This window comes from Equus caballus, chromosome 14 (genome assembly GCF_041296265.1).
Source record: "Equus caballus isolate H_3958 breed thoroughbred chromosome 14, TB-T2T, whole genome shotgun sequence".
Taxonomy (NCBI): domain Eukaryota; kingdom Metazoa; phylum Chordata; class Mammalia; order Perissodactyla; family Equidae; genus Equus; species Equus caballus.
The window spans coordinates 53,314,513-53,341,931 of NC_091697.1; the positions used below are offsets into that span (position 1 = coordinate 53,314,513).

General features: G+C 47.0%; 1 protein-coding gene across 10 annotated transcripts in view; it reads left to right on the plus strand.

The window, feature by feature from the left end:
* SIL1 (SIL1 nucleotide exchange factor) overlaps positions 1–27,419 on the plus strand; it is a 254,106-nt gene that overhangs the window by 222,750 nt on the left and 3,937 nt on the right. For all 10 annotated transcript variants that reach the window (XM_070234176.1, XM_070234178.1, XM_005599371.3 and 7 more), the window contains 2 exons: positions 26,325–26,421; positions 26,894–27,058. In XM_070234176.1, coding sequence (XP_070090277.1) covers positions 26,325–26,421; positions 26,894–27,058 — 262 coding nt within the window. The remainder of the gene's footprint in view (positions 1–26,324; positions 26,422–26,893; positions 27,059–27,419) is intronic.

Below are 27,419 nucleotides of genomic sequence, written 5' to 3' on the forward strand. Positions count from 1 at the left end.
TTCAGAGTAGGCAAATTTATAGAGCCAGAAGGTAGATTCATGGTTGGCTAATCCTGGGAGGGAGGAGGTTGAAAAATGGGAAGTGAGTGCTAATAGGTATGAGTTTTAAGGAGAGGGTGAATGATGAAAATGTTTTAAAATTGATTTTCGTGATAGTTGTACAACTGTGAATATACTAAAAGCTATTGGATTATGTACTTTAGATGGGTAAATTTTATGGTATGTGAATTATATCTCAATAAAGCTGTTTTAAAAAGTCATGTGTTATAAAGAAAATAAGATAGCATTATGTAGGGATTTTTTGCATGGGTTAGTTAGGAAGGCCATTCATGAGGAGATGTCATTCTGGCCTCAAATTAAATGTCAAGATGGAGTCATCCATACACACATTAGGCTGCATATTCCAGGCAGAGGGTATAGCTAGTGCAAGGGCCCTGAGGCAGGGATAAGCTTGACTAGTCAGTGAAGCAGTCAGAAGGCCAGTGTCACTGGAGTGAGGTGAGCCAGAGGGAGACTGAGAAATGAGTTTAGGGAAGTTGGCAGCATACCTAGAGACCAAGGTAAAATATATTTGGATTTTATTCTAAGGGTAATGGGAAGCCATTGATGGCTTTTAATCAGGGGAGTAACAAGATCTGATTTACATTTTTTGAACGGTCCCTCTGGTTGCTTTGTGGGAAGGAACTCTTCATGTTTTCAGAATGTAGTCCTACCTTATTATCTTACAACCCTTATGGTAGGAAGTTCTTCATGGTGTCTTGTTCCAGTCATCCCTTCTGATCAGGATTCCAGGTGGTAGATCTGATGACCATGATCGCCCTTCATAACTGGAAAGATTGTTGTTCTCCAGATTAGGATATGGAGTCAGAAAGCCCCTATGTCTTTCCATCGATATGGCTACTTTCATCAGGAGATTGTGGCTTTCCAGTCTCAGGACTGTGATGTCTACTTAGTTTCCCAGTGCTGGGGCTGGTTCTGACCCTGGTACCCCAGCCCCAAGTTGAGTAGGGCAATCCTACCACCTCCCCCAGACAGCAGCATAGCCATTTCCTTCCCCTTAGGTTGAGGGCAATCTGGAGAAGGGTGAGCAATGCGGGGTGCTGTGTTGAAGTCCCAAAATGCAGCAGCAGAATTGGAATGAACTTTATTACAGCTTCAGTTACCTCTTGGGAGGCTGTGTGATATGGTGAATTAGAACATAAGACAGGAGCTATATGGCCTGGATTTGAATCTGAACTCCCCTACTCATTAGCTCTCTAACCTTGGGCAAGTTACTTAATCTCTCAAGCAGTTTCCTCATCTGTAAAATGAGGATAATAATAGCACCTACCTAGGCATGGTTGTTATAGAGGACTAAATGTGTTAATACGTGTAAAGCATTTAGAAGAGTGCCTGGCAAGCAGTGCTCAGAGAGTGTTAACAGCTGTTATTATCTTCTCTTTGTTCACCCAGAGAGTCAGCTCAGGATGGAGGTGTACTTCTCTGGGGAAGGAGGTGGATGGCACATAGTCATTAGAGCTTTACTTGCTCTGCAAATTTTTTAAAAAAATTTCATATATATTGTTTCCTCTGACTCTAAAAGTAACACATGCTCAGTGTAAGCTTTCCAAACATTAAAGTAATATGTGATGTGGAAAATTGAAATTATATCAAAAGGATGTAGATCAGTTGCAGAGAAGAACCACCTAATGGTAGTTTATTCACTCATGTGACAAATATTTATTGAATGCCTATTATGTGCGTCCTCTGAGGATTATTGTGAAGAGTAAGGGAAGTAATATAAGAAGAGTACCTAGCACATGCCAGGCACCCAGTAGGCACTCAGTAATGGTAGCTTCTCTTGTTGTTATAGTTCATCCTGGCTGGAGGCAGAGGTGTGGGCATTGTGAGTATTTTCTGCAAGCTTTTTCTTGACTGGAGAGCTGGGATGTCTGGGCCATGAAGGTCATTGTCCTCTCTTATATAGTGTTCTGGAACTTATGGGCTTAGTCATGAATTTTGATGGCCTGTGGCCCTAACACCAGACCCAGTTCTTCCATTGATATATCACTTGCGGGAAACAGAACACCACGAAATATCTCTTTCCTTCTCGTTGTTTGTTAGCTTTTTATTGCTGCATACCAAATTACTTCCAAACTTAGTGGGTTGAAACAATAGTAATCATTTATTATTTCTCACAGTTTCTGTGGGTCAGGAATTTGAAAGTGTAGTCAAGATGGTGGGCTGGGACTGGGCCTGCAGGATCTGCCTCCACCTCATATGCCTGACAAGTTGGTGCCGGCTGTTGATGAGTGGCCTCAGTTCCTCTCCATGTGAACCTTTCCATAGGGCCATTCGGATATCCCCATGGCAATGTAAGAGAACAAGGCAGAAGCATCAACGCCTCTTACAACTTAGCCTGAGAAGTGAACACCTTCACCTCCTCTGTATTCTTTTGGTCACACAAATCAGCCATGATTCTGTGTGGAAAGGAACTATGCAAAGATATAAATACCAGAAGGAAAGGATCATTGGTGGCCATTTGCGAGGCTGACTACCATACCTCGTATCCAAGGACCCTGTCCTAGGCACTGTGGGAGGGGACCCCAGGTATCCATGGCCTAACCAGTCACCTTGTAGATACTCGTCTGTGAGGTGGGCAGTGCTCATTGCGGCTTGCAGCGCCTATGTCCCTCCCTCATTCTCTCACCTCGTGGTGCTGAGCTGCCCAATTCATGCCTCTTGGCTGAAGTGTTGGCATGTCATAGGGAGGACAGTGGTTTCATTTTTGAGTTTTTGATCATGATGATAGATCAACTGAGTGATAGAAGACTGTGCTGTCTTGAAAGTCTGCCAGTGGCTTGTGCATTCAGACTCTGGATTTCTTTCTTCTTTTTTTTTGAGGAAGATTAGCCCTGAGTTAATATCTGCTGCCAATCCCCCTCTTTTTGCTGAGGAAGACTGGCCCTGAGCTAACATCTGTGCCCATCTTCCTCTACTTTCTATGTAGGACACCTACCACAGCATGGCATGCCAAGAGGTGCCATGTCTATGCCCGAGATCCAAACCCGCGAACCCCAGGCCACTGAAGCAGAACGTGCTCACCTAACCACTGCGCCACCAGGCCAGCCCCTGGACTCTGAATTTCTTGAAGTGGACTGACCTACTGACTAGCGTCTTCCTCCAGGCTCCTTGCTTTCAGAGGAAGGGGGCATTTTTGGTACTTTGAAATTCAGTCATTTCAAGATGAGAATGAATGGTATCATATTAAAAAGGGGCTATTTTCATTCCTATGGTTTCATGTGTTCTGTAAGGAAGACTCTCCCTTACAAAGTGGGAGAGGTAAGAGCTGGGTGGCAAAAGATCTTCTTGGGTAAGAGCCTGGGCTCTGGATAGACAGATAGCTTGACACTATGTGTTCTGGTTAAGTTACTTAATCTGTCTAAGCCTTAGCTTCCTTACTGAGAGATGGAGAAGACAGTGGTGCTTCACAGACTCACTGTGAGGATTAAATGAGATAATGTATTTATAGTATAAATAAAGCTCCTAGCACAGAGCATGGCACATGGTAAAGAAATACAGTACGAGCTGTCACTAATAATATTATTAATGTCAGTTTCATACTATTCCTCCTCCTCATTGTCATTAATATGCTCATTGACCCTAAATGAGACTGAGAGAGGGGCAGTGACTTAGCAAGCAACACAAAGGGAATCTGCGCCTGAGAGCCAGGCTCCTTTCCTCTCCTAGCAATCATACTTTTCATCTTGGATGTTCTTCCATGTGGTGCCTGAACCACAAATAGAAGTTTGGGCAACTCCCAGTTATCCTTAGTGTGAATAATTCACTCTGAGATAATCTGTGCCTGGCTAGCTTCCCAAATCAGCTGAGCAGATTATTCTCCTCTTTCAGTTATTCACAGTACAAGTAATTGGAAGCTGGCTGTAGAATGTGAAGGCCATGAGGCCATCTCCTGTTCTCAGTTGCTCAGCCCTGCCAGCAGTGATGTTTCAGAGGAGGCTGGAGGCTGTAGAGCAGAGCCCAAGGGGAGAGGACAGAGGTGGTGACAGGCATGAGGGTGAAGGATGAGAGCCCTGGAATGATACCCTGGGGGAGGTAAGCCTGCCAACTGCAGAGCAGGAGAGCCAGGGAGGAACAGTGTACGAAGGCTACCCTCTCTGTCCCCAGGGCCAGAGGGAGAGGCTCTATTGGAGCTAAGGGTCATGCTTCCCTGAGGAACTCTTGGGACTTAAATTTGACTCTGGAGTGTTAGATCTTCCTGGAATCTTAAAATTTGATTGACCTCCATCTTTCCTTCCTTTTTTTTGAGGAAGATTAGCCCTGAGCTAACATCTGCCAGTCCTCCTCTTTTTGCTGAGGAAGGCTGGCCGTGAGCTAACATCTGTGCCTATCTTCCTCTACTTTTATGTGTGGGACGCCTTCCACAGCATGGCGTGCCAAAGAGTGCCGTGTCCACACCCGGGATCCAAACCGGCGAACCCCAGGCTGCCGAAGCAGAACGTGCACACTTAGCCGCTGAGCCACCAGGCCGGCCCTAGCCATCTTTCCTTCTATTTGCTGCTCTATGTGGCATCAGGGGACTGAACTAGGAGACCCAAGGAGCCTCTCCTTTCTGTAAAGTGGGGTCTCTGCACTGAAAATAGCATGTGTGGTAATGATCCATTCATATAAGAAGTAAATGAGTGAAGATTTATGTATAAATTATAGTGCATATATATTTTAATTATATAATATAAAAATCAGCTCTTATCTCTGAGTGTATGAGGAATGAGGTTATGAGAAAGAGGGACTTTTCCTTTCTGCTTTGCACCTTCTGTACTATTTGAATTTTTTTTTTTACCATAAGCTTATATTATTTTCTAATTAAAAGATATAATAAAATTAAGACATATAAGAGAAGTTGCTATTGGATTTTCCAGCATCAGCCCTTTGAATCCTCAAGGTACATAACCTTTAATTAGCTTGAGTTTTGGGGTAGACACAACATTTTGTTCAGATCCTTCAGCCAGGTGGCCAGTGAGGCATTGCTAATGAATATTCATGAGTACCATGGCCCAGGCTACTAATGAGCACTTGTTACCCCCTCCCCCCAGCCCTGCCCCAGTCACCAGTGCCTTGGCCCCAACATTGCTGTCCTCCTTCCTGCTCGTATTCTCTCTCTCTCTTCTCCTTCCTGAGGACCCAGGAACCATTTGCCCTGGATCTCTTGGACCTGGGGTTACCCTGAAGTTATCAGCATAGTCCCCTCTTTGCCTCTGGGAAGGAGAATTAAACTTTGATTCAGGTACTATTTTGATGTATGTGGTTTGTCCCAGTTCAGTGTTTTTTTTTTAACAATTGGCACCTGAGCTAACATCTGTTGCCAGTCTTCTTTTCTTCTTCTTCTTCTCCCCAAAGGCCCCCAGTACATAGTTGTATATTCTATTTGTGAGTGCCTCTGGTTGTGCTATGTGGGACACCACCTCAGCATGGCCTGATGAGCGGTGCCATGTCCGCGCCCAGGAACCAAACCGGCGAAACCCTGGGCCACTGAAACAGAGCATGTGAACTTAACCACTTGGCCATAGGGTTGGCCCCGTTAGTTCAGTAGTTTTGAAGGGGGAAAAGGTTAGTTGCTGTTTGAACTGTTTCTCTGGGTTTAAAAAAATACTTTCATTTAGTTTGTGGTTCAAAAAAGGTTGTTTGAGCTCAGTTTGGGATTCATAGTTAACTGAGGTTCACTCCAGGTTTTGGCTGGTGATTGCTGCCAGCGTGCGCTTAGGAAGGGCAGGGGCAAAGTGGGAGGCAGCAGCTTTCTTGTCTCTAGGGCTCTTAACAGCAGCAATAAATTGTGGTGTGTGTGGAGCAGGAGCAAAGCCAGCTCAAAGAGATCTGGGCCAGAGGGCCCATCCATGGGCAAGCTGCTTTTCAGCCTGGCTGGAGGTTCTTACATCTGCACCCAGCATGGCTGTGCTGAACCAGACCTTTAAATGTGACTCTGGAGTACCAGGCATAGCCAGAGCATTTAGCTGCTCCGCATGGGAACTGAGCTTTAATTTCCTGCATTGCTAAAGAAGGCCTCAGTGGCAGAAAGAATTTGGTAGCCATGTGTTGGCCAGCGTCACTGCTTAGGGCAGGCCCCAGGTCAATGGTAAAGTTGACTGACTCACTTAAGAACGTGCAGAGCTTAGGAGCTGAAACCTAGAGTCTCTGCTGGGTCTCACCCCCAAGAGTCCTCGTGATCTCCTGTCCCCAGCTAGACTTGGATATGTCCTGAATATGTCACAGCTCCTCCCAGGGACTCTGACAGAACCCATTCTGGGCTTTTGGAGGAAGGGTGTGATTTGTGTGGCCTGAAGGAGGTCGGAGTTCTCACAGTCCTTTAAAAGGGAAGCTGCTTTGATAAGTAGCCAGAGAGATGACTGAGGCTGTTGGCTGGATCCTGATGAGGGAGTTAGAGGAGTGTGCAGTAGGTCCTGGAAGTGAGGAAGGCCAAGGACCTCTCTTCCTTCGAGCCAGATTATGGGGAGGCCCCACTGTGAGCCCTTTGTGCCAGGTGTTGAGAACATGGTGGCTTTTGTGGCAGTGAGGATGTGGTAGATTTTCTATTTCTGTACCTAAAATCCTGCTTCCCCTCTCCAGGAGGTATGAGTATCTCGGAAGAGAGAGCCACCCTGTGGAACCAGTGGTGTGAATGGGAGTGATTCTGGGCTGAGCTTCATCTCCATCTTTGGCTCCTTATCAAAGGTGCTAAGCTGAGGTTTCCAGGTTGGGGGGTGTTCATTCTCCATGGTTGGTGCTATGGGAAGAAGATTCAAGTTAGTGGGTATGGAAAGCCTCCAAGGAGTTGGCTGCCTGGGGGCATTATGCTTTAGTATTGTGTGGGTTTCCTAAGTATGGAGCTGTTTGGTGTCCACATTGTCCTGTGCTTGGGCCTTGGGGACAGATCTACAAGGAGGGACTACTGCTAAAGGGACAAGCAGCAGGGCCTTTTGATCATTCAAAGTTGGTAGGGTCAAACTGGATCTTTGCAAGCAGAGCCCCAGACAGACTGTCACATACCTGGTCTGACTCTCAATCTAGCCAATTATTATCCAGTGTCATGCCTTGAGGTGGTGTAAAACAGTGTGGTGAGCTGTGAAGGCTCTTGATTTATTTTGTTTTTGGTCTCTCAACTCATTCTTCTATCCTCCTCTTGGAAAACACTTCTTTTCCTTAGAGAATCTCTTCACCAGAACCACGTGGTTTGTAAGGCTGTTAATCTTTGTGCCCCACTTCTTCCCTTCTGAGTTAGGGCTGGTCATATGACCTAGACTAACCATTCATAGTGCCTCTTCCATCTGTACAGTGATTGGTCCAGGGGTGGGCATGTGACACAAGCAGGGCCAATCGAAGTCTGCCCTGGAAATGTATACCATTTGAGAGGGAGAACTCTTTATCCTGGGATTGATATGTTTAGGAGCTGCTGGTGGCCATCAGACATCCCTTCCTGGAGAAAGCAGCCTCATCTAGAGAGGGAAGCAAAGCCAAGAGATGCAGCCTGATAGACCCTAGAACATTGCTTGAGCCTCTGGACCCAGCTCAGCTTTTACTTTTGTCATCCTTCTCCATGATGGGGCCCAATAAACTTTCTTTTTCCCTAAGTGAGTCTGAATTCAGTTTTTGTCTCTCTCTCTTGTTTTTTTTTTTTTTTTTTGAGGAAGATTAGCCCTGAGCTAACTACTGCCAGTCCTCCTCTTTTTTGCTGAGGAAGCCTGGCCCTAGGCTAATATCCGTGCCCATCTTCCTCTACTTTATATGTGGGATGCCTACCACAGCATGGCTTGCCAAGCAGTGCCATGTCCGCACCTGGGATCTGAACCGGCGAACCCCGGGCTGCTGAGAAGCAGAGCATGCAAGCTTAATTAACCGCTGCGCCACCAGGCTGGCCTCAGTTTTTGTCTCTTAAAAAGAGTCCTAATACAAGACAGCTTCCAGCTGATCTAACTGTTTGCTTTTATAGCTAATGTCATGTCCAGGGAAGGTGCTTTTTTGATGGAATTCTGTGCCCAACACTGTGCTTCACACACATTGGGTGCTCACTTCATGTTTCATATGTGGGTAACTGCACCCTCACCATCTGCCACCAACCTTTGAGAGGAGAGTGGAGGCCTGAGCCTGGGTCTCCCAGCCTGCCTCTTGATATTGGAGAATCTTGTCATCTGTGCATGCATTTTTCATCTCCTTTCTCTGCTTCTGCAGAGATAAATACAATCTGTCAGTCTCGCTTTGCAGGGGTCTTGCCAAACATGCCAGTTGTGGGGAGTTTATTGGTCTACCTCAGGCTGCTGTCATCCAGATGTAGACAGGGGACCATATTCCCATGGCATAACACTGTTTGCAGCCGCAGGTCTAATTATCTCCTGCTGAAACAGGGCTGTCTGCTGGTTCCCAGCTTGAGCTGGTACTGAATTTATTGTGCTTAAAACATCAGGTCAGTGTTAGAGGTTCCTTGCCCACTGCTTCTTTCCCAGGCTGCTTGTGCCAGCTGCAGGGCCCTCTTGAGGTTGTTAGGTGTCTCTCTGTGGCAGATTCATTGTTCCATATTTTTATTTAATTACTTACTTTTACAGCTCTTAGAATAAATCTAATTATCCATCTGTTATGCTACATTATGCCACTGCAGTTCATGCAGTTTTTCTCGTTGTATGATATTTGTCAACTTGACCTTGCCCTCTTTCAGTGTTCATGCTCCCCTGCATGGCTCTGTGCCACCTCCTCAGTGGATCCCAAGCATGTCAGTCTATTAGGGCCCCTAGGCAGCGCTGACTGTGAGTGGCTCTTAGATGGAGCAGAGGTTGGTGAAGCTTGGAGTATCGCAGAAGGAGGAGAGTGGCCAAGGAGCCATCTCTGATGCCATGCTGACCTGATGTAGGTATGGAAAATTGGATTGGTATTAGAGTGCCAGTACAGAAGTTCTAGCCTAGGGTTTCTGGTCTTTAGCCAGAGGGCTGTTGTCAAGGAGGGCAGCCAGGTGAGGTGAGACTGAAAAGAGATAATGATGGCCACCTGTGGACATATCGATGCCTGCCCCGCCATAGCTAGCAAGTGATGCCTAACATTAGGATTGAGTCAGGGCTGATCTTAGACACAGCAGAGGTAGAAGTTGCCTGCTGGAGGTTGACTTCAGGAGCCATGTGGAGGATCCTGGCCCTCAAATATTTTTTTTTCTCCTGCTTTTGCCAAAAATTCTATTAATACCATTGGGAATTAATTTCTTGTTTATTTAAACTTCTGTTTTTAATGTGGGCAAATGAAGATACTCCCAAGAGGAATACCCCAGGGGTCATTGAACACCTCTGCAGTATCCCTGTTTTCCTGCAGGTGGGGAATGTATAGCGATGGGGACACATGAGGGAGTTGGTTAAGGGAATCAAACTAGAGGGGGAGGGGAAGAGAAGGCAAAATTTAGAGCATTGGCTGGGGTCTACCCTATGTGAGCTCTTTGAGTGGGTAAGGTACTCAGAAAGGGAGGGAGGTCATGTGTCCAACCCATCCGCACATCAGGTTATGGGGCTGGACAATCCAGACCTCACTGTCCCAGCAGGGGAACAGCACAAAGCCAGCCTTGTCCCTTGAGACAGCTCCTGCTATGTGAGTATCAGGCATTGGGCTAGATCGTCTAGAGAGTGAGGTTACAGGTGATCAGGCAACAAGGTATAGTCCATGTCCTGGAGGTCTTGACGGTTTAGCAGGGGAAACAGACTTTGACCAAGTCTGTTGAGTGTAATGAAGGAGAAAGGGGATCCCAGGAGTGCATAGCAGGGGCCCTGTGAGGGTCAGGTGGTCAGTGAAGTTTTCTCTCAGGTAATGTTTGAAGTGAGACTTGGAGGAATAGGAACCAACCAGATGCAGACGGGACAGGGATGGGGAGGGGTGAGGAAGGGCACTCCAGGTAGAGGCAGGAGAGAGCACAGCACTTTGGAGTTGAGAAATTCATTGGAGAAGGGGAGGTCTACTTTGGGTTCTGACAAAGGGACATTTTCAGCAAATTCCTGAATGAAAGCACTGTGGCTGCTACTGTTGCTGCTTCCAAAGCATGTACCCCTGGGGGCCAGCGGAGGACTTGTATGTAGCCGATAGGCTTTCTGTGGTGGAGGCACTTTGGTCAGAGGCTCTCTGTTCTGCCGCCTCAGCCTTCAAGGTGCCCACAGCCCAGGGCAGGGTCTGCTACACTGAGCTGAGACTCCTCTTCCCTCTCCCCTTCTCCGCTCTGCCTCTGGCCCAAACCCACATTAAAGGCCTTTCTGACTTGGATGTGGGCCCAGGCTGGAGCTCATTATAGCCCTGTGGCCAGGCCCTCCATTTTCCCTTCCAGGTTAAGACTTGGTAGGCATCAAAGACTGCCAGGAACACACCACAGGCCTTCTCCCTTAATGATCTCACTCCCGCCCTCAGTCTGCATGGCCTCCTTAGCTGAGCTTTTTTCACCGGAGCCTCTGGTGACTTTTCACAAGCTTTTCCTCATTCTAACAAACAGGATTCAGTGACTAATTGCTGGTATTTTTTTCCTCAAGACTCTATTTATATAGACTGTCATGTTGGGGGTGGGGGAGAGCAGGCTTTAGTCTTGGGGGGCTGATGTTTCCTGCTACTGCCATCATTAGACTGGGGCCTGTGTGGCATTGATGTCCACACTTTGTCTTTATTCTTGTGTTTTTTTTGTCATTTTGACGTTTGGTTCTTTGAACATCTATCATCCCTTTTATGCTTCTCATCTCCCACAGAAGATTGTTGTATTTTGTCCCCCACCGAAGCTGCGTTTTCCTTTTGTCAAATTTCTCACTTTCTTCTTTATTGTATTTTGATCAGTGTGGCCATGTAGGTCTGGGTTTTATTGGGAGCTTTTCATCTTCTTGGCAGTGGCCCTCAGGGTCTGGTCTTCTCGCAGAAGCTGGGCTCTGCCTCTGGCCCCTGAAGCAGACCTTTCCTGGCCAGGGCTAGAGAGAGCCCAGCCTGTCCTCTGTCCAGGGACGCTGTAGCCTGGTAGTTCTAAAACTTAAGCACGCATCAGAAGCACCTGGAAGGCTTGTTAAAGGGCAGATTGCCAGGCCCCTCCCATGAAGTTTCTGATTTCGTGAGTCTGAGTTGGGGCCCGAGAATTTTTCTTTTACACTAGTTTCCAGGTGGTGCTGGTACTACTGGTCCAGGGACCACACTTTAAAAACCACTGTTTTAGTGTGGTTCCTCCTTTACCTTGAGCCAGAGTGTCCAGGGCCCTAGGCAGGGCAGAATAGCAGGGGACTGCTAGGTTCCCTCTTCTTCATACTGGGTCCAGCTCTCCAAAACTAAATGATGGCAGATGTTGGCAATGGCATCATAATATTTAAGTACTTTTACAATGATTTCACTTGCCCTCTATCATTTCATACTCACACTAATGTGAGTAATCCTTTGGTTAAGTAGCACAGCTTCTTGACAGGTAATAGAAGTAAAGTTTAGATAAGTTAAGGACTCTTTCCTGGCCATTCAGCTAGTAGTTTGTGGTGTAATTGCCAGTGGAATTCAGGTCTCTTGGGCTTCTATTCTAGAGCTTTCAGAACTCTGCCACTTATTAGCTATTTGACCTTGGGAAAAATTACTTAACTTTCTGTGACTCAGTTTATTGATTAGTAAAATGGGGATAATAATAGTATCTTCTTATAGAGTTTTGTCATGAGAATTACATGACTTAACATTTGAAAAGGACTTAAGAGCTATTAAATGGGGGCACTCCAGAATCCGTTCTCCTAATGACTATGAGAGGCTGCCCTTATTTTTGCATTTATTTTATCACAAGAGGCCCAGGAGAATGTACCACTACTCACCAGACAGCATTATCTGGAGCATCAGGACAGGGCTCAGTCACTTTGAAAAGCGCTTCTATCTGTGTCTGCCCTGAAGGAACTGGCACAGAGGAAGCCAGGTGGATGGCATTTGTCTCCAGGAGTTGAAGATGGGGCTGTAGCTGGTGGGCTGGGTCAGTGTATGAAGTCTAAGACCAGGAGGAGAGCACCAAGAGAGTAGGGAGCCCAGGTCATCTGATGCACTCCTTGGGAGCTGGTGCAGTCTAGTCCCTCCAGCCCTGGAGTGGCCCTTCGGCGGTTAGTTTGGAGAGAGAAGCTAAGTCTGCCCTTTTGTTGTTTTCTCTTCTTGCCTCTCCTCTACCTTCTGACTCAGGCCTTGATAGAAATAGCTGAGGTTTTAAGTAGAAGGCTGGTCCTGATAATGCTATTAACATTGAACCTGTTGAACATTATGTGCCAGGCACTGTTACATTCAATATCTCATTTAATCCTCTCAACAACGTTATGAAATAACCCTCATTTTACAGATGAGGAAGTTTGGGCAAAGACAGGTTAAGCTGTACAGAAAGGAGGTCCAAGATTCAAACTCCGGTCTATCTGGCTCCAGAGCCCATGGTCTTTACCACTGGGAAGCTGCCTCCTTGGACTCTACCATAATGTTTCCCTCTGGGTTGCCGTTTTCCCCCTCCCATGGGTACCTAGCCTTGGCCTGTTCCCAGGATCCTTTGCCCCTCAGCTCAGTGTCCAGGGTCCAGGACTGTGAAAGTGTTTTTTCACCTTTGTGTTTTCCACAGAACCTAACACAAAGCAAAGCCTTCTGCAGAGGGTGACCATATGTTTCATTTATGCCTCTTGTCCCAGTGCAGTAATTAATGTCTCTTGTCCCAGTGCCTCCTTTCACTCTTAAAAGTGTCCCAGTTTGGACAATAAATTATGTGGTCACCATACTTAGACATGACTGGTTCTCTCAACCCAGGGGCAGTGACATTTTCACTGGGGACCCTGAAAGACAGAATTACCTTTAAGACTCAAAGAAATAAATCCCAGATAGTGAAATTTTAAGCAGTTTTATAGCCCAGTGGGCAAGAAGATTTAGACAAAGCTTCTGCTCAGCACCCCACAAACCTATCATGAAGGACTATTTCCAAGACCAGACTTGAGGCCTTTGAGGGTCTGTAGGCCTGTCTCAGATTCAGTGGGACAAGAGTCCCACTCTGACTTCACGGAAGTGTCTGACAAGCAAGGCCAGAAAAGGGGAGGGAATGCAAAAAGCTTTTGCTTTCCCACCTTTCCCAGGCAGAAGCGAGCCCCTGCCTAGCATTTGACTGTCCTCAAGCCCCTAACCTTCCTGCAGGAAAGAGCTAACTGGGGTTGGCCCTCTCCACAGTACTGAACTCAAGCCCTGTTGGGACCCTTGGTTCGCCTTCCAAGTGCTTTCTTGTCTAGGTTTCTGCTCACTTCAGACTCTACCCCTATACCTTGGACATAGGACCATATTCACTCTCAGCCTTGGTGTGTGCAAGTCACATTCCAGGCTATGTCCTTGTCCCATTTGCAGGCAGCTGAAAACTGCTGTGCATATGTCAGTTCACACTTGAACTGGTTTAATGTTTTTCTTTTAAGTTGCAATCTAAAATTCAGCCAGACAGGCTTTAACGAGCACTAAATCGTCAAGCCTTTTGTTTCCCTTGCTATTCAAGCCATAGAGATTTTGTATTTGATTCAGCAACAATTGCTGAATCTTAAACAAACCATTTACATTTTGACATTAACTATTTTATGAGTGTAACTTTTTTGTTGGCATTGGAATGATTCCAGCAGAAGGCCTTTTAGTGATTTATTAGGAAAAAGAGTTAAAAGGGTCTGTGGAGGTTATTCTTAATATTTTCTTCGGGAAAAAAATAGATTTTTACTGACTTCAGTTGGGTAATATATACAGATATTTAGCCTTTATCCTCATATCTTAATGACTTTCGATCTTGCCAAGGTCATTCTTCCAGGACATCTTCTTGGTCAAGCCCCCCATTTTTCAGATCATGCCTAATATTGAAGTCACCCCTCTTGCACAGTGACTTATCTAATAGAGTCCCTTGCATGTCTCTGTTGGCTGTTAATTTTGTTTTAATAGGGGCAGGAACTATTTTCATTCTTTGCTCTGGCCCCAAGATGCTTAACTGAGGACCCTGTGTGCTCTGGGCCCAGTCAGGATTTGTTGACCAGCTGACTAGACAAAGAGCCTCAGACGAATAGCATGCTTACAAACGAAACCATCCCTCATTCTGTCTCTGAAAGGTGTGAGTAATTGGGCTTTTCTCCAATTCTTAAAGATCTCCAAAGAGTGGGAAATCTTCACTCTCCTTTTAGGCCCCCAATTCTAGAGTCTGGTGAGTCAGGCCTAAGGGCTTTGGGCAGGTTCGGGCCTCCCAGTTGTGTTCCTGCATCAAGGGAAGCTCTGTGTCCTTCTTAACCTGGAGGAAACCTGGTGAGCCCTGAGCCCAGCCAGGGAATCAGCAGACTCACTCCACCCAGTTTTCACCTCTTTTGTAATGTGAGAGAAATGGCTAGGGGCAGGAAACCCATGCTCGCTTGAGCCATGAGACTGGCCACATGACATGGAGCTGGCCAAGGAGGCCATGTTGATCTGCCCCCATGGAAAACCAGTAGCTTGGGTGCCACACTTGCCTCTTAGAACTAGAATTAATTCTTCATAAAGATCTTTCCAAATACCAATGATGCAAAATATTTGGATGATTCACCATATTGTTCACCATATTTAAACTGTCAAAAACCTTAAATATCTGAGGAAAACCTCAGCAAACAAAGGATATTTTGGGGATTTGTTATATATGTTGCACAGCAGAGAGATTTGTAGTCTATACGACTTCCAAATCCTGTAAACGAAGCATTTCAGTGTTGTCATTTTCAGCTATAGACTATCCCGCGATCATTGCCTTTTCTTTTACTATTAAGAGATGGCTCATTCCTAGACATTTCTGCAGGTATGTGGCAAAAGCAACAACATAAGACCCTTCTTGATTCCACTGCCTCTGATTGAGGAGATGAGGAGGTTGAGGGAAAGGTGATGGATTTCCCAGCACACATCTTTGAACTCTTGAGAGCAAGATCTGGGCGAGTAAGGAAATTCTTTCCCAGCCACAAAGGGCCTATTAAGAAGGTGTATTGCCTACAGCTTGGAACAAGGATTTGCCAGGTGATTTCCCTGGAGCCCTCTTACCCTGTGAGATCCAGCCTTCCCTGCTCTCCCTCAGCCCCCAGCACCTAGGGGGGATAGTTATACCACCAGCTAAAATAGGTGACCTAAAGTAACATCCTCTCTGTGTTCTCTGATAAACTTGATAAATCTCACTTTGTGAAAAATCTCCTACATGTTTTAGCCTAAATTTTCTTTTGCTTAACCCTGTCCTCCTACTTTGCCTCTCTCAGACTGCCTAAGACAATTAGTGGGAGACATTCTTTGAATAATTATAGGCCACAGATAATTTCTCTTTAGTCCTCTCTCTTCCATGTTCCCCACCCTGTGGTCTCCCTTTAGCCAGTTCTAATTAGCTTTTTTGATCCTTCCTCCCAGTCTCTCCCACTAGATTGTTAATTACATTTCTCCCTCATGGATTCTTTCTGTACTGGCTTTGTCTATCTAGCCAGAGGAGCTGAGAATGAGAAGCTAGGGCCACTCAGTGGGAGGTGGTACGTTCTTTTTGTCCCCTACCACAGGTAGCCCCTCCCACTTCTGAGAAGCCTGGAAATTCAGGGACTCTTGTCTTTCTTGGCAGAAAAGTAAAAATAATAATTTTCATTAAAGAGTATTATATATTGTGATAAAATAATTATTGTTTGAATACCTGGTATTTGCCAGGAATTGTCTAATCTCTTTGTATGTTACCACATTTCATCCCTGTAAGAATCTCATGATATAAATGTTATTAATCTCCATTTTAAAGATGAAGAAACAGAGATCCAAAGAGGTTTAGTAACTTCTCCCAGTCACATAGCTCAAAAACAGTGGAACTAGGACTTGAAGCCAGTTGTGATTTCGGAGCAGCTCTTATTCACTAGTTTGCTTACTGAGTTTGAGCTTTTTGGTGAAAGAAAAGTCCAGGTCATTGGCTCTTAGCTCACCAAAATCAAACTAACCTTGGGGTAAGGTGTCAGCTATTTACCCTCAGTGTAGAAGAGGCTTTCTGAATTGAGATTATAAAACTGGTGCAGAAGCAAGTCGGTGTGATACTGTGGGTCTTTATGTATCTGAGCTGCTGGAAATCTCCTTGGCAAAAAAACAAGACTGATAAATTCTTGACTTACTTTAATTCTTAACTCACTTTTCTGACAGTTTTATCTCTCAGAAATCTAAGGAAGCCATAAAGAAAAGGACTTCACTGAAATTATATTTGTAGCAACGAGAAGGATCTGGTTGGTGAAGTGAAAGTGTTGGGAACCTTAGCAGAAAGTGGCCATGTTTGGAGAAGTCAGGGGAAATGCAGAACTCTCTGAGTTTGGGGAAGAGCAGATTTTAGAATGTCCAGGAAAAAGTAGATATGTCTGGGCAAGAGCTTTGAAAGGAAGGATGACTTATCCTCTGAGAAATGAAATGTGCTTAATACAATCACAAGTGATTACTTCAAGGAACGAGAGAGGAGACACCTAAAGAGACCAGCATGGCCACATGGGGAGCAGTTAGACTTGCTTTTGTCTGAGATGAAAAAGGGACCTATAACCAAGAATGAATAGAGAAGAAAGGTGTAAACCTATGAGAACACTGTCAGGGACACTAGGTGGGTGAGACTTGGGATGCTAAGAACAAAAGGACCTGCCTGAGCAGTTAGTGTTCAGAGTGAGAGGAATGGCAAGGAAAGCGTTTGGCCACCTGCTTCAGTCAGATGATTCAACGTAGCAGATGACAGAGAGGGCATCGCCATCCTCTCTTCTATTTTGCCTTTGACTTCTCTTTTAAGGACAATGACCTTCCTGCCAGAAAGGTAAAACAAACATGGTTAAGAGCAACTTGAGCCCAAGAGTGTGAGTAAAGAGGAAAAGAGCTACTGGCTTCTCTAAATTAGTTTGGATCTGAAAAATCAAATGAAAACTTATGGACATTGTCTTGACACCTGTGTATGTGAATCTTTATGGCATCATGGGGGTTGAGAGAGGGGCAGGGAGACAGGATGGGTAACTGTTTTGGTTTTCAAAGTAATAGGGCAAGTTTTTGAGACGTGGTTTATGAGGATTTCTAAAAAGAAGAGATGATCTCTTGGAACTAGTGTGGGTTCTGTAAAAACAGGTCTTGCCAGACTACTTTAATGCTTAATTGTTCCCTCCCTCCCTCCCTTCCACAGAAAAGTACATCAATCTTACACATACAACTTGATGACTTATTAAAACTGAACAAACCCGTATAACCACCACCCAGATCAAGAAATAGAACTTTATCAGCACCTCCGAAGACTGTCTCATCCTCCCTCCCAATTCTAATTTCCTTTTTCAGAAAGATTTGCCAGCCTATGAGATTAAACCAATGTTATAGACACAGAGGGAGTTTGTAATTCATGAAAGCATTTGTCAGAATCTCATGATAATCGAATGGGGTCAGGTAGAGAAATGTTGATAAAGACATGTGGATTTGTAGCTCCTTGAGTGATCAGACCTTATAACATTTATTTGTAAGTGGTTCCGGGCCAGCCCAGTGGCGCACCGGTTAAGTGTGCACGTTCCACTTCTCAGTGGCCCAGGGTTGCCGGTTTGGATCCCGGGTGCGGACGTTGCACCGCGTGGCAAGCCATGCTGAAGTAGGCATCCCACATAGAAAGTAGAAGAAGATGGGCACCGATGTTAGCTCAGGGCCAGTCTTCCTCAGCAAAAAGAGGAGGATTGGCAGTAGATGTTAGCTCAGGACTAATCTTCCTCAAAAAAAAGAAAGAAAGAAAGAAAAAAAAAAAATGGTTCAGTGTCAACAGAGCCTTCACTGTAGTGATGTGCCAGAGAGCTCATGTCAGACTCTTTCCTGTCCAACCTGAATTCAGATTCTTATGTGAGGACATAGGAGCAGATGACACAGATCACAAAGGGGTAACCAACATGTTGAATGAATACATGACAGAATGAGGATCCCAAAGAATAGTGACAGGCTAGGGTGAGAGGCCCAGGTAGCAAAGTGATATTCTAAATTTTGTTGTTACTAAATTTTTTTTTCTTGCTTGAGGAAGATTCACCCTGAGCTAACATCAGTACCAGTATTCCCCTATTTTGTATGTGGTTTGCCGCCACAGCATGGTGGACAAGTGGTGTAGATCCACACCCAGGATCCAAACCTGTAAACCAGTGCTGCCAACGCAGAGTGTGCAAACTTAACCACCATGCACGGGGCTGGCCCCCAATTTTTAATTTTATAAATAACCCATATTTGTTGTTTCAGAAAATAAATCTCACCACCCAGAAACAAACATATGGTGTCATACCACCCATACCGTTTGTAACTTGCTTTTTGCCTGCTGGACATGTGTTCAAGACCATGTTGGGGAACTCTTGGCTCATCAGAGGAGTATAGCTTCCAGGGATTTGACCCAGGCAGGACCTGTGTGAGTCAGTTCTGTGACACTACTACCAAAAAACTAGATGTGGTCTGAGGCATTAGGAACAGAGTAGCCTCAGGGCAGAGGTAGCTGGGCCCACTGGACTCTCAAGGGTTTGGCCAGGCTGGAGCCCTGCAGGTAGGTTTGGGTACTACCTCTGAAGGGATTCCTCAGTACATGGAACAGGATCCCATAGAGAGTTGTCAAGGAGGCAAAAGATTTCAAGAGTCACACAGAGAATGCCTGTAGATCCCATGATGCCAGATTGTGATGGGAGGTTTTTCTAGGCCATTGGCTGCTTCTCAGTTTCAGAAGGGCTGACCTGTCAGGGCAGGATCAGACAACTCTTTCTATTTTGAGAGGGTAGATTTGGGACCAGTTTCATGAAAGCAGATTTCAGCTCAGTATTAGAAGATATTTTTCTAGCAATTGGAAGAGTTTAAAACTGTCATAAGGCTGCCTTGTTCAGTGGTCAGCCCCCTGTTGCTCTAGTCTTCAAGTACTAGGCAGCTAGTTATAAGAGATGCTGTAGTGGATAAAAGGTTGGGCATTGGGTCCAGTTATCCCAAATGCTGGTCCTCAGATCAAGTGGTAGGCCTGCTGATAAGAAGCATGTGGGGCATTTATGAAAAATTAGGTTTTTGAGCCCCATCTTCTGAGCTTCTGTTTCAGTACATGCAGGGTAAGGGTTAGAATCTGTTGGAATTTTCAAAAAGTTCCCCAAGTGCTCCTTGGAGAAATGGCTGATTCCACGGCTGGTGCAGGAAAAGTACAATATCTTGTACAAGAACATCTTGTGCCAGAAAGTAAGAAAGTGCTCAAAAAATTATGGAAACATGTCAAAAAGACACAAAAGCCAGTATGAAAAGGCTCTGGTGATTAAATTAGGGGTAATTTGAGCATTGAAATAAATAATGATGGAAATGGATTATAACCCATAGATTAAATCCATGAATCCATACTGACATAAATGAATGAATGAACTGAATGAATAAATGAGGAAGAAGGAAAACTTCTTCTTTCAGGTAGAGTACCAACAAATACAGATTGAAGAAATAATGGAATTTGAATATCACCGTTAGACAAGCATCACAGTAGTAATTATTTTAAGCAAGAATTATCAATGAATGTCAGAACTAGTGGGTGAACGTTTGATGAGGAATAGGCTGTCTTTGTTTCTCAAAGTGTCTCCCCACAAAAAATGTTTATTAATTTCAAAGAGACTGATAGTATCTTTACAGTGGAGAAATCTGGCAGATACTACCATGACCAAGTAATCAAAGTGGACATGACCAGCTGTGGGCTTGACTGACCACGTGCCTCCTGATAGGATGCACCGAGAAAGACGCAACATTGCCTCTGTGGTATTTTTGCCAGCATGCATAACCTCAATCTAATGATGAAAAAAACGTCAGACAGATCCAGAGTGAGGGACATTCTACAGCTGGCCTGTGCTCTTCAAAACTGTCAGTGTCATGAAAGAGAAAGAAAAAAATATATGTAAACATATAGAGAGAGAGAAATGAAAAGGCAAATGTGATAAAATAACAGTTGGTGAATCTCAATGGGAGTTCTTTTACTATTTTGTAACTTTTGCATAAGTTGCTTTCCTGTGTAATTTTCTATAATTTTTTAAGTGCCCAGTCTGAAATGATTTGAGGGAAAAAGTGCCCCAGGTGATTGTGATGCAGAGCTATGTTTGAGAGCTACCAGATGTCTGTCAGGAAGATTCTTTGGTGCCCCTCCCTCTGAGGCCCCCTTATCTCTCCAGAGGTGGGCAGATTATCTGTGTGTGTGTGTGTGTGTGTGTGTGTGGCTGGAAGGAGGTCCTAGAGATACTCTTATGAGTGCTATCATTGTGGTGAATTGTGGGCATCTCACATTTGCTTACATGACAGGCTGCTAGTTGGGGACCATATATGAATGGCTCTGGTGATGCTCCTTCCCTTCCACAGCGTTCGGATGGAACTTCTGAGGAGCCCAATATAGTTCCCACCGCACTTAGGTGCTGTGAGGCTTGCTACAGTCCAGATATTTGGTTTCCCCTCATGCTTCACTTTCATGTGGAAGAGTTGTATGTGACATTCATTCTTTGGGGGGGTGAACCTATTCTGTTTTTATTCAGGTTGGTAATTGTCCATATCTTGATTGATTAATTGATTGCTTAACCCCATTGATCCCTAGATGGCAGGCAAGTAAAGATCCCTAACAAACCTACCTATTTCAGGATTACACCTCCTGCAAATCCTTGTGTTACATAGATGATCAAGTGCTAGGTCACAGACAAGGTGAGGCCACCAGAGAAGGAGTGTTTCTCTGAGCAAGAAAGTGAGCATACACAACTTCATCAGGCAGGATCACAAATGATTAAGCCTGACCACATATCCCCCTGAGATATGCCCCTTTTCCCCACTGTACAGCATCTTCTCAAGGAGCATTTCAGAACAATGGCAGTTTTTCCCTCTGTTATTAAGAGAGTGAAAAGAAATAATAATTGTCCTACTTAGAAATATTGTGAGAGCTCATGAGAGAGCACATACTCTGATGTGTCTCCAGTGTCCTGTGGAGAACCCTAAAGTGTAGGTTTGGACTGGGAACCTAGATGACTCAGGCTCTACTTCAGGGGTTTGACCTTAGTGCTTCCTCAGCCACTCTCTAACCAGTCAAGCTAATTCTTATTTCCCAATAGCTTTGCCTTTTTCAGTTTTTCTCTTTTTCCACTGATTCAAACTCTCTTTTCAGCCCTTGTTGTTCCAATCACCCCGAGCAGGATTTCTGTTTCTGTGCACACAACCCTTGTGCCAGCAGTGCCCACTTTGTGGCCTTGTGACCTGTATAGCTGCACAGGACTCCATACTGAAAAGGGCCCATGCTTGGTTTAATACTCTGCCCTCACCGTCATGAAATTCCTAATAGTTTTTGAACAAGGCCCCCACGTTTCCATTTTGCATTGGACCTGAAAATTATGTAGCCAGTCCTGAGTGCCAGGGATGGAGAAAGGCAGCTTCTGGATCTGAAGTGACCAGCATTCTCATGGGCCCCCTGGCTGGGCTTGGCTGCATACCCTGAGATCAGCTCTACTACTTGCCCCCCAATAACTCCCCACCCCCGCTGACACTTGCTCAGCTTTGGTTAGCTAAAACATGACCTCTGACCCTTGGCAGATTGCTCACATTCGTCATCCTGACCCAAACTGTTTGGTTTCTGCAAATGCAATCACTTCCATTTCTGCAATTCCTCCCCCACCCCCGATCCAAGATTTACAGAGTAGCAGCTGCTGCCGTCCCTCTGCACACAGACAGCTGACTCGCTTGCTGATTGTGAACATCCCAGTAATCCAAGTGCTAATGGTATTTATTCAGTCCAGCCGGCTTAGCTCTGAACAAGGTTTATTCTCATTTATCCCGTCGGAGACGAGCTACGTCCTTAAATATCCTTTTGTTGACTTTGAGCACACCAGCGCCACTGATGTCACTGAGGGGCATGCCAGGCCCCTGCCCTTTTAACTCACTCATATCCCCAACTGTCAGGGCACCCACCTTCCAGCCAGCAAGCACCCCCCCCCTCCCTGGCCCCACCCCAGGCAAGGGCTGCAGCTCTGGTCTTGAATCTGTAGGCTGGGAGGGGGATGAGGCCAGCATATATGTTCCTGAGGCATCTGGGCTGAATAAAGCTGTGTTCTCAAGGATATATAGTCTGGCCTCTCTGTGTAGCAAACCCACTATAATTATAATCTTTCAAGTCACGACATATTGGCTAGCATTTTGGTGTTCATTAGCTATTGTATCTTTTTTTTTAACCCAATGAAATTTGGGGGGTTTTTTGTTTGTTTTTTTGGTGAGGAAGATTGTTCCTGAGCTAACATCTGTGCCAGTCTTTCTCTGTTTTGTATGTGGGACGCTGCCACAGCATGACTTGATGAGTGGTATGTAGGTCCACACCCAGGATCCGAACCCATGAACCCTGGACCACCAAAGTGGAGTGCATGAACTTAACCACTACATCACTGGGTTGGGCCAGCTATTCTATCTGTAATACAAGGTAGTTTTGGCTCTGCCTCCCAGGTGAGGAAATTGAGGTGAAGGGACTTACCCAAGGTTATCAGCTGTTGTTCACAGGATTCTTACCAAAGGTTCTCCGGGCCCTGACCCTTGCACATCCCCTACACCTTACTCTGAGGTATTTTGGGCATGTCCTCCCCAAAAGCACAAAGCAGTAAGCATTCAGAACCCAAAGCTGAGCTACTTGGGGAGAGAGAGGTTCTGAGAGCATGTTGGTGTCTGTCTCTCCAGGGCAGATTGCTCGAGAAATGCCCGGCTCTGCTGTCCCTGCCTGGATGGACCGAGTGCCATCTTGAAATGCAGGCTTTGTCTTTCCCACCCTCCCTCTGCTGTGTTTCCTCAGCCCCTTGACTGGGCAGCCCTTGTTTTAAGCTGATCAGGAGAAAAGGCCAGGCAGGGTAGGGGCCCAGGGCTGCCAAGGCAGCGCTCAGCCATAGGCCCATGTTTGGCCCCTGGTCCCGCTCTATTCACCCAAGTCCTTCAGGACTCTGCTACAGGTGAAAAAGTAGATTTATTGCCTTATGAAAGTGATTTCAGCAAGTGACAAAACGCATCAGGCTTTCTCTTTTTCTCTGTGGTTTCATTTCTCCTGTGTATGAGCTCTCTGCTCTCCTACTCTGACGGGGCTTCCCTCCATGAAGATAGGGTAAGACCTGGCTGCTGTTGGCATGGCTGTAGGTGCTCCTGGCTTACAGCAACCTGCCTGGTGGAGAAGAGAACTTCTTTCTGTCCTGACTCCAGTGTAGAAGACTGAGGGGCTCTGATTGCTCCATCCTGGGAAACCCACTGAGGCCATGGTGATGAGTGACTGTGATGGTCCAGCACTGGGCCACAAGCCATCCCCTGTGGCCTGTGGAGTTGGGGTCTGCCCCATCAGGACCACAGGAGTGGGAGGAAGGGAGGAAAAGATGTCAGTACCAGGAGGTGGAGAAGAAGGGACGCTGGGCTGAAACAGGCACATACCACATAGCTAGAGCCAACCTGACCTGGGCATGGTGGGCTGTGCCTGGCTCAGAGTGTCCCCCTAGCTCTTCTCCTGTCCCCAGGGTTACCTGGTCTGGCCAAAAGTTATGTAGGCATTCATTCATTCACTCTGAAACCTGTGAGTAGAAGCTGGTGGTGTGGTCTCTTGCATGTGTGGATCCTGGCTTGATCAGTGCTAAGTGGCAGAGAGCAGGCTGAGCTTCCCCGAGGATCTGTCCTGCATGCGGGCCTTCTCTGAGCAACTTCCTGGCAGTAGCTTGCCTCTAGATCTTTCCTGGGACGGAGTGTTGTCAGGCCCTCTCTAACCCACATCAGGGCTCCTGTGACAAGAAGTACCAGGGAAGCCATACCTCTTATTGGCTTCTGGCATCTTTTCTTTACTCTCAGTCGGCTTATTCTTTCTCTGGAGGATCCCAGGGATTTGCCTACACAGGACATGCCCTCCCCTTTTACCCCTGATAGTTTGTTTCTTGTTGTTTATGCTTTGGTTCCCGTAGGAGTTTGAGCCTTCTCTCCTCTTCTACCAGCTGAGACCTGGGTGGACAGAGTCCAAGTCTTCTGCATGTTGTCTCTCCCCTTCCCCAGCACTACCTTGTGCTGGTGACAGGGTTGCTACTCTGGGAGGTGCTCAGGTCGGTCCCTGGATCTAGTGTGCTCAGGCCGGATCTCCTTGGATGTCCCCTCTGTTCCTGAGCTCTGATCTTGTCTTTGGGGCTGGCCTGGTGATTATCTTGTTTCCGGGTCTTGTTCTCAGTAGATCTGTAGACAAGGACGAAGCCTTGTGTGCTGTCTTTGGAGAGCCTTGTGTCTGCCGATCTGTGGGCCCATGAGGGATGGGGCTCCTTGGTAGTGTTCCGTGAGGCTGATGTGATGTCGGGCCTCACAGCCCTCCTTCCTTGGGAGGCAGCATTTGATGTTTGTGTGAATTTCTCAGTGTGGTCTTCATCTTTTCCTAGACCCTGCTTGTCGTGGGTGAGCATTCCTCAGGCACATGATGGCAGAGACAGCCGTAATTAGCTCATGCTTTGATGAAGCAGCTGCCTTTCTCAAGTTGGGGGAGCAAGGGGCAGGGGAGAGGCTCATCTCCCGGGCCCCCCTGCATCAGCACCCAGCTGCCTATCTGGTGAAGAGCTGTCAGCCTCCCCTCCCCGGAGAACCCAGGCCATCTCCAGGCTGCTCCTCAGACACGAGTGGGGTTGCAGTGGGACAGGCCAGCAGCACCGACCCTGCACGTCCTTTCTGGCTGAGAGGATGCAGAAGGATGCAGAGGGAAGAAGGTGCTTCCCCTTTTGCAGCAGGAAAACTAGCTCAGCATGCAAGGACTACTTTGAACCTCAAAGCTGGTGCCTGGTAAGAATAGAGAGGTGGGCCATCTAGGACTCACTTGGGCTTTATCACCATGCCATCTAGCCAGCTTTTATGGAGCACCTGCTGTGTGCCAGGCTCTCTCCTATAAGCAACAGTGTGCACACTCTCTTGTTACCTGCCTCCCCTTTTCTTTGGGTTTGGACCAGGAGCCAGCTCCCTCTGATTTGTCTACACCCTGCCTTACTCTCCAGGAGGCCATGAGGGCCCCCTGCTAAGGTTGGGGGTTAGGAGGAACAGGTGCTTTTGGGGTCTCCAGGGAGCTGGTGGCCATGCTAAGGTAAGGCAGCTAGAGCTAGGTAGAGACTTGATGCTCTTTGTGGACTCTCTGACCTGGCTCCACCCCTTGCAGCTGTCCTCAGGCTTTTTATGTGCCTGTAGCCTTTCTTCTCTGAGGCCTCATAAGGCTAGTGAGGGAGCCTTAACCTTATTCAAGGGCCTAACTACACAGGTCCCTGTTCTTGCCGCTTGCTCCTTAATTGATCACTAATTTGATGTTAGAAAGCAAGCAGCCTGCAAAAGGATATCCTGCTGGGGTTCCCAGCCGTGTTCCCTGCCTGGCACCTTGCCCTGATGGAGGTCTCACCCTGCAGGCCCTGCATCCTTTCATCCAGGAGGGCTGTGCCTGAAGAGTTTGTTTGAATCACCTCGCTCTTTCTCCAGCCCAGAATGGGTTTTGAGTGTTTCAGTGTTGCCATTTGTTGGTTGGTACAATCGTGGTTGTATACATGTATTTATTCATTCATTGCCTATTGTCCAGGGCCCCAAGGCCCCATGACATGGCAGGCACTGTGCTGAGCGCTGAGAATAAAGAGAGAGAGAAAATCACAGTAGCTGCTCTCATAGAATGCAGGGTCTGGTGGGGAGGCAGCTGAGTTGGTCATGTTTAGGATTTACTCAGGGATTCAGAGGCCTCCTGGATCTTGTTCTTCTTGCCTTCCTCTCATAAGCGTTTACTACAGGCTGTGTGTGCTCTCTGCCCAGGAGAGGAGGGAAGTGGAAAGGGTCCTTGCCCCTGGCCTGGAGGAGCTCCACACCCAGAGGGGAACAGATGTATTAGTAATAGCCTCGAGTGTGTGATGTGCCTGTGGTCATGGAAGGAGGAGCACCCAATACTGGCTTGGGGGGTGTACAGGGAGGATTTCCATAGGCGGGACACTGAAGTAGCACCTTTAGCATCAGAAGGATGTTAAAATGGGTACAGGTGATTTCCCTTCCCAAATCACCCCAGCCGGTTGGCTGCTGGGTAATGGGAGACTGGTATGGGAGCTCTTGGCCCATCATCTGTGCCATAGGCCATTTTACCCAGGTGGATCCACACCAATTAGTCTCTGTTTCCCCAGCTAACTTCTAGCTTGTCCAGAGTGGGAACCCTCCCCACCTTGTGCACCTTGTTTCTCCCTAGGGATGGCTGTTGTGGCGTCAGCTCCCTAACCACCAGGATCCCTGGGCTGGGCACAGTGGTGTGCCCCCGAGTTGGTGAGTAAGTGCAAAGTCACACCTTCGTGTTCTTCTCGCCCCGACAGCAACCCAAAGGTCCAGGTGGAGGCCATCGAGGGGGGAGCCCTGCAGAAACTGCTGGTCATCCTGGCTACGGAGCAGCCTCTCACTGCAAAGAAGAAGGTGTGTTTCTCTTCCCTTTCTCCTGCCCAGCTCCCAGCACACCTGTGGAGCCTGGACGGCAAGGGTCCCTTTCCAGGCAGTACATGTCACCCCTTGGGGCCTGAGTGGTCATGTGCTGCGTGGTGTAGGGGGAGAGGTCCCAGTCATCTAAAGCAGCATGGCAGCATGCCAAGGGGTCTGGAGGCCTGGGTTTGGCTCACACAGTGTAGTCTTGGGTCCCACCCCCTGCCTTCCTGCCCTGGGCTTCAGTTTATCTACGGGGTGATATCGAAGATGTCTGACGTCTCTCCTGGCTCTCTCAGACCTGGATTCTTGGGTGTAGCTATACCTGAGCGTCTTGGGTGGCGCCAGGAAGAATGGAGGCTGGGCTGGGGTAGTTGAGGCACCTCTGACTGCCTTTTCTGTGCCTCGGGGCAAGGCCAGATCTGTGTGGCCCCTCACCCCTCACCCATCTGGATCTGTGCCTCCCCAGGTCCTGTTTGCACTGTGCTCCTTACTGCGACACTTCCCCTATGCCCAACAGCAGTTTCTGAAGCTAGGGGGGCTGCAGGTCCTGAGGAGCCTGGTGCAGGAGAAGGGCACAGAGGTGCTGGCTGTGCGTGTGGTCACCCTGCTCTATGACCTGGTCACTGAGAAGGTGAGTGCCCAGGCCCGTCCTGCCTCCCCTTCACTTTACTTTGTGTTTCCTTCTGACCATTTGACCCTTGCGCCCTCCCACATCTCTTCCATCCATCCCTCCATTCTCGTGATGGAGAGCTCCTGAGCAGACATGCCAGCCTGAGCTAGACAGATGGGGATGCTGTGGGGCTTCCTCAGAGCCCCACACTCAGGATCTGAGACGTCAGGAAGGATCCTGTGGGAAATGACTGCTAAGCTGAAACCTGAGGCCTGGTGAGGAGGGGGAAGGGAGGAGGGGGCGCTGGCAGTGGTCAGGGCTATGTGTGCAAGCAGAGGGGTCAGCATGATCAAAGGCAGACGTAGCCAGGATCAGCCCTTCA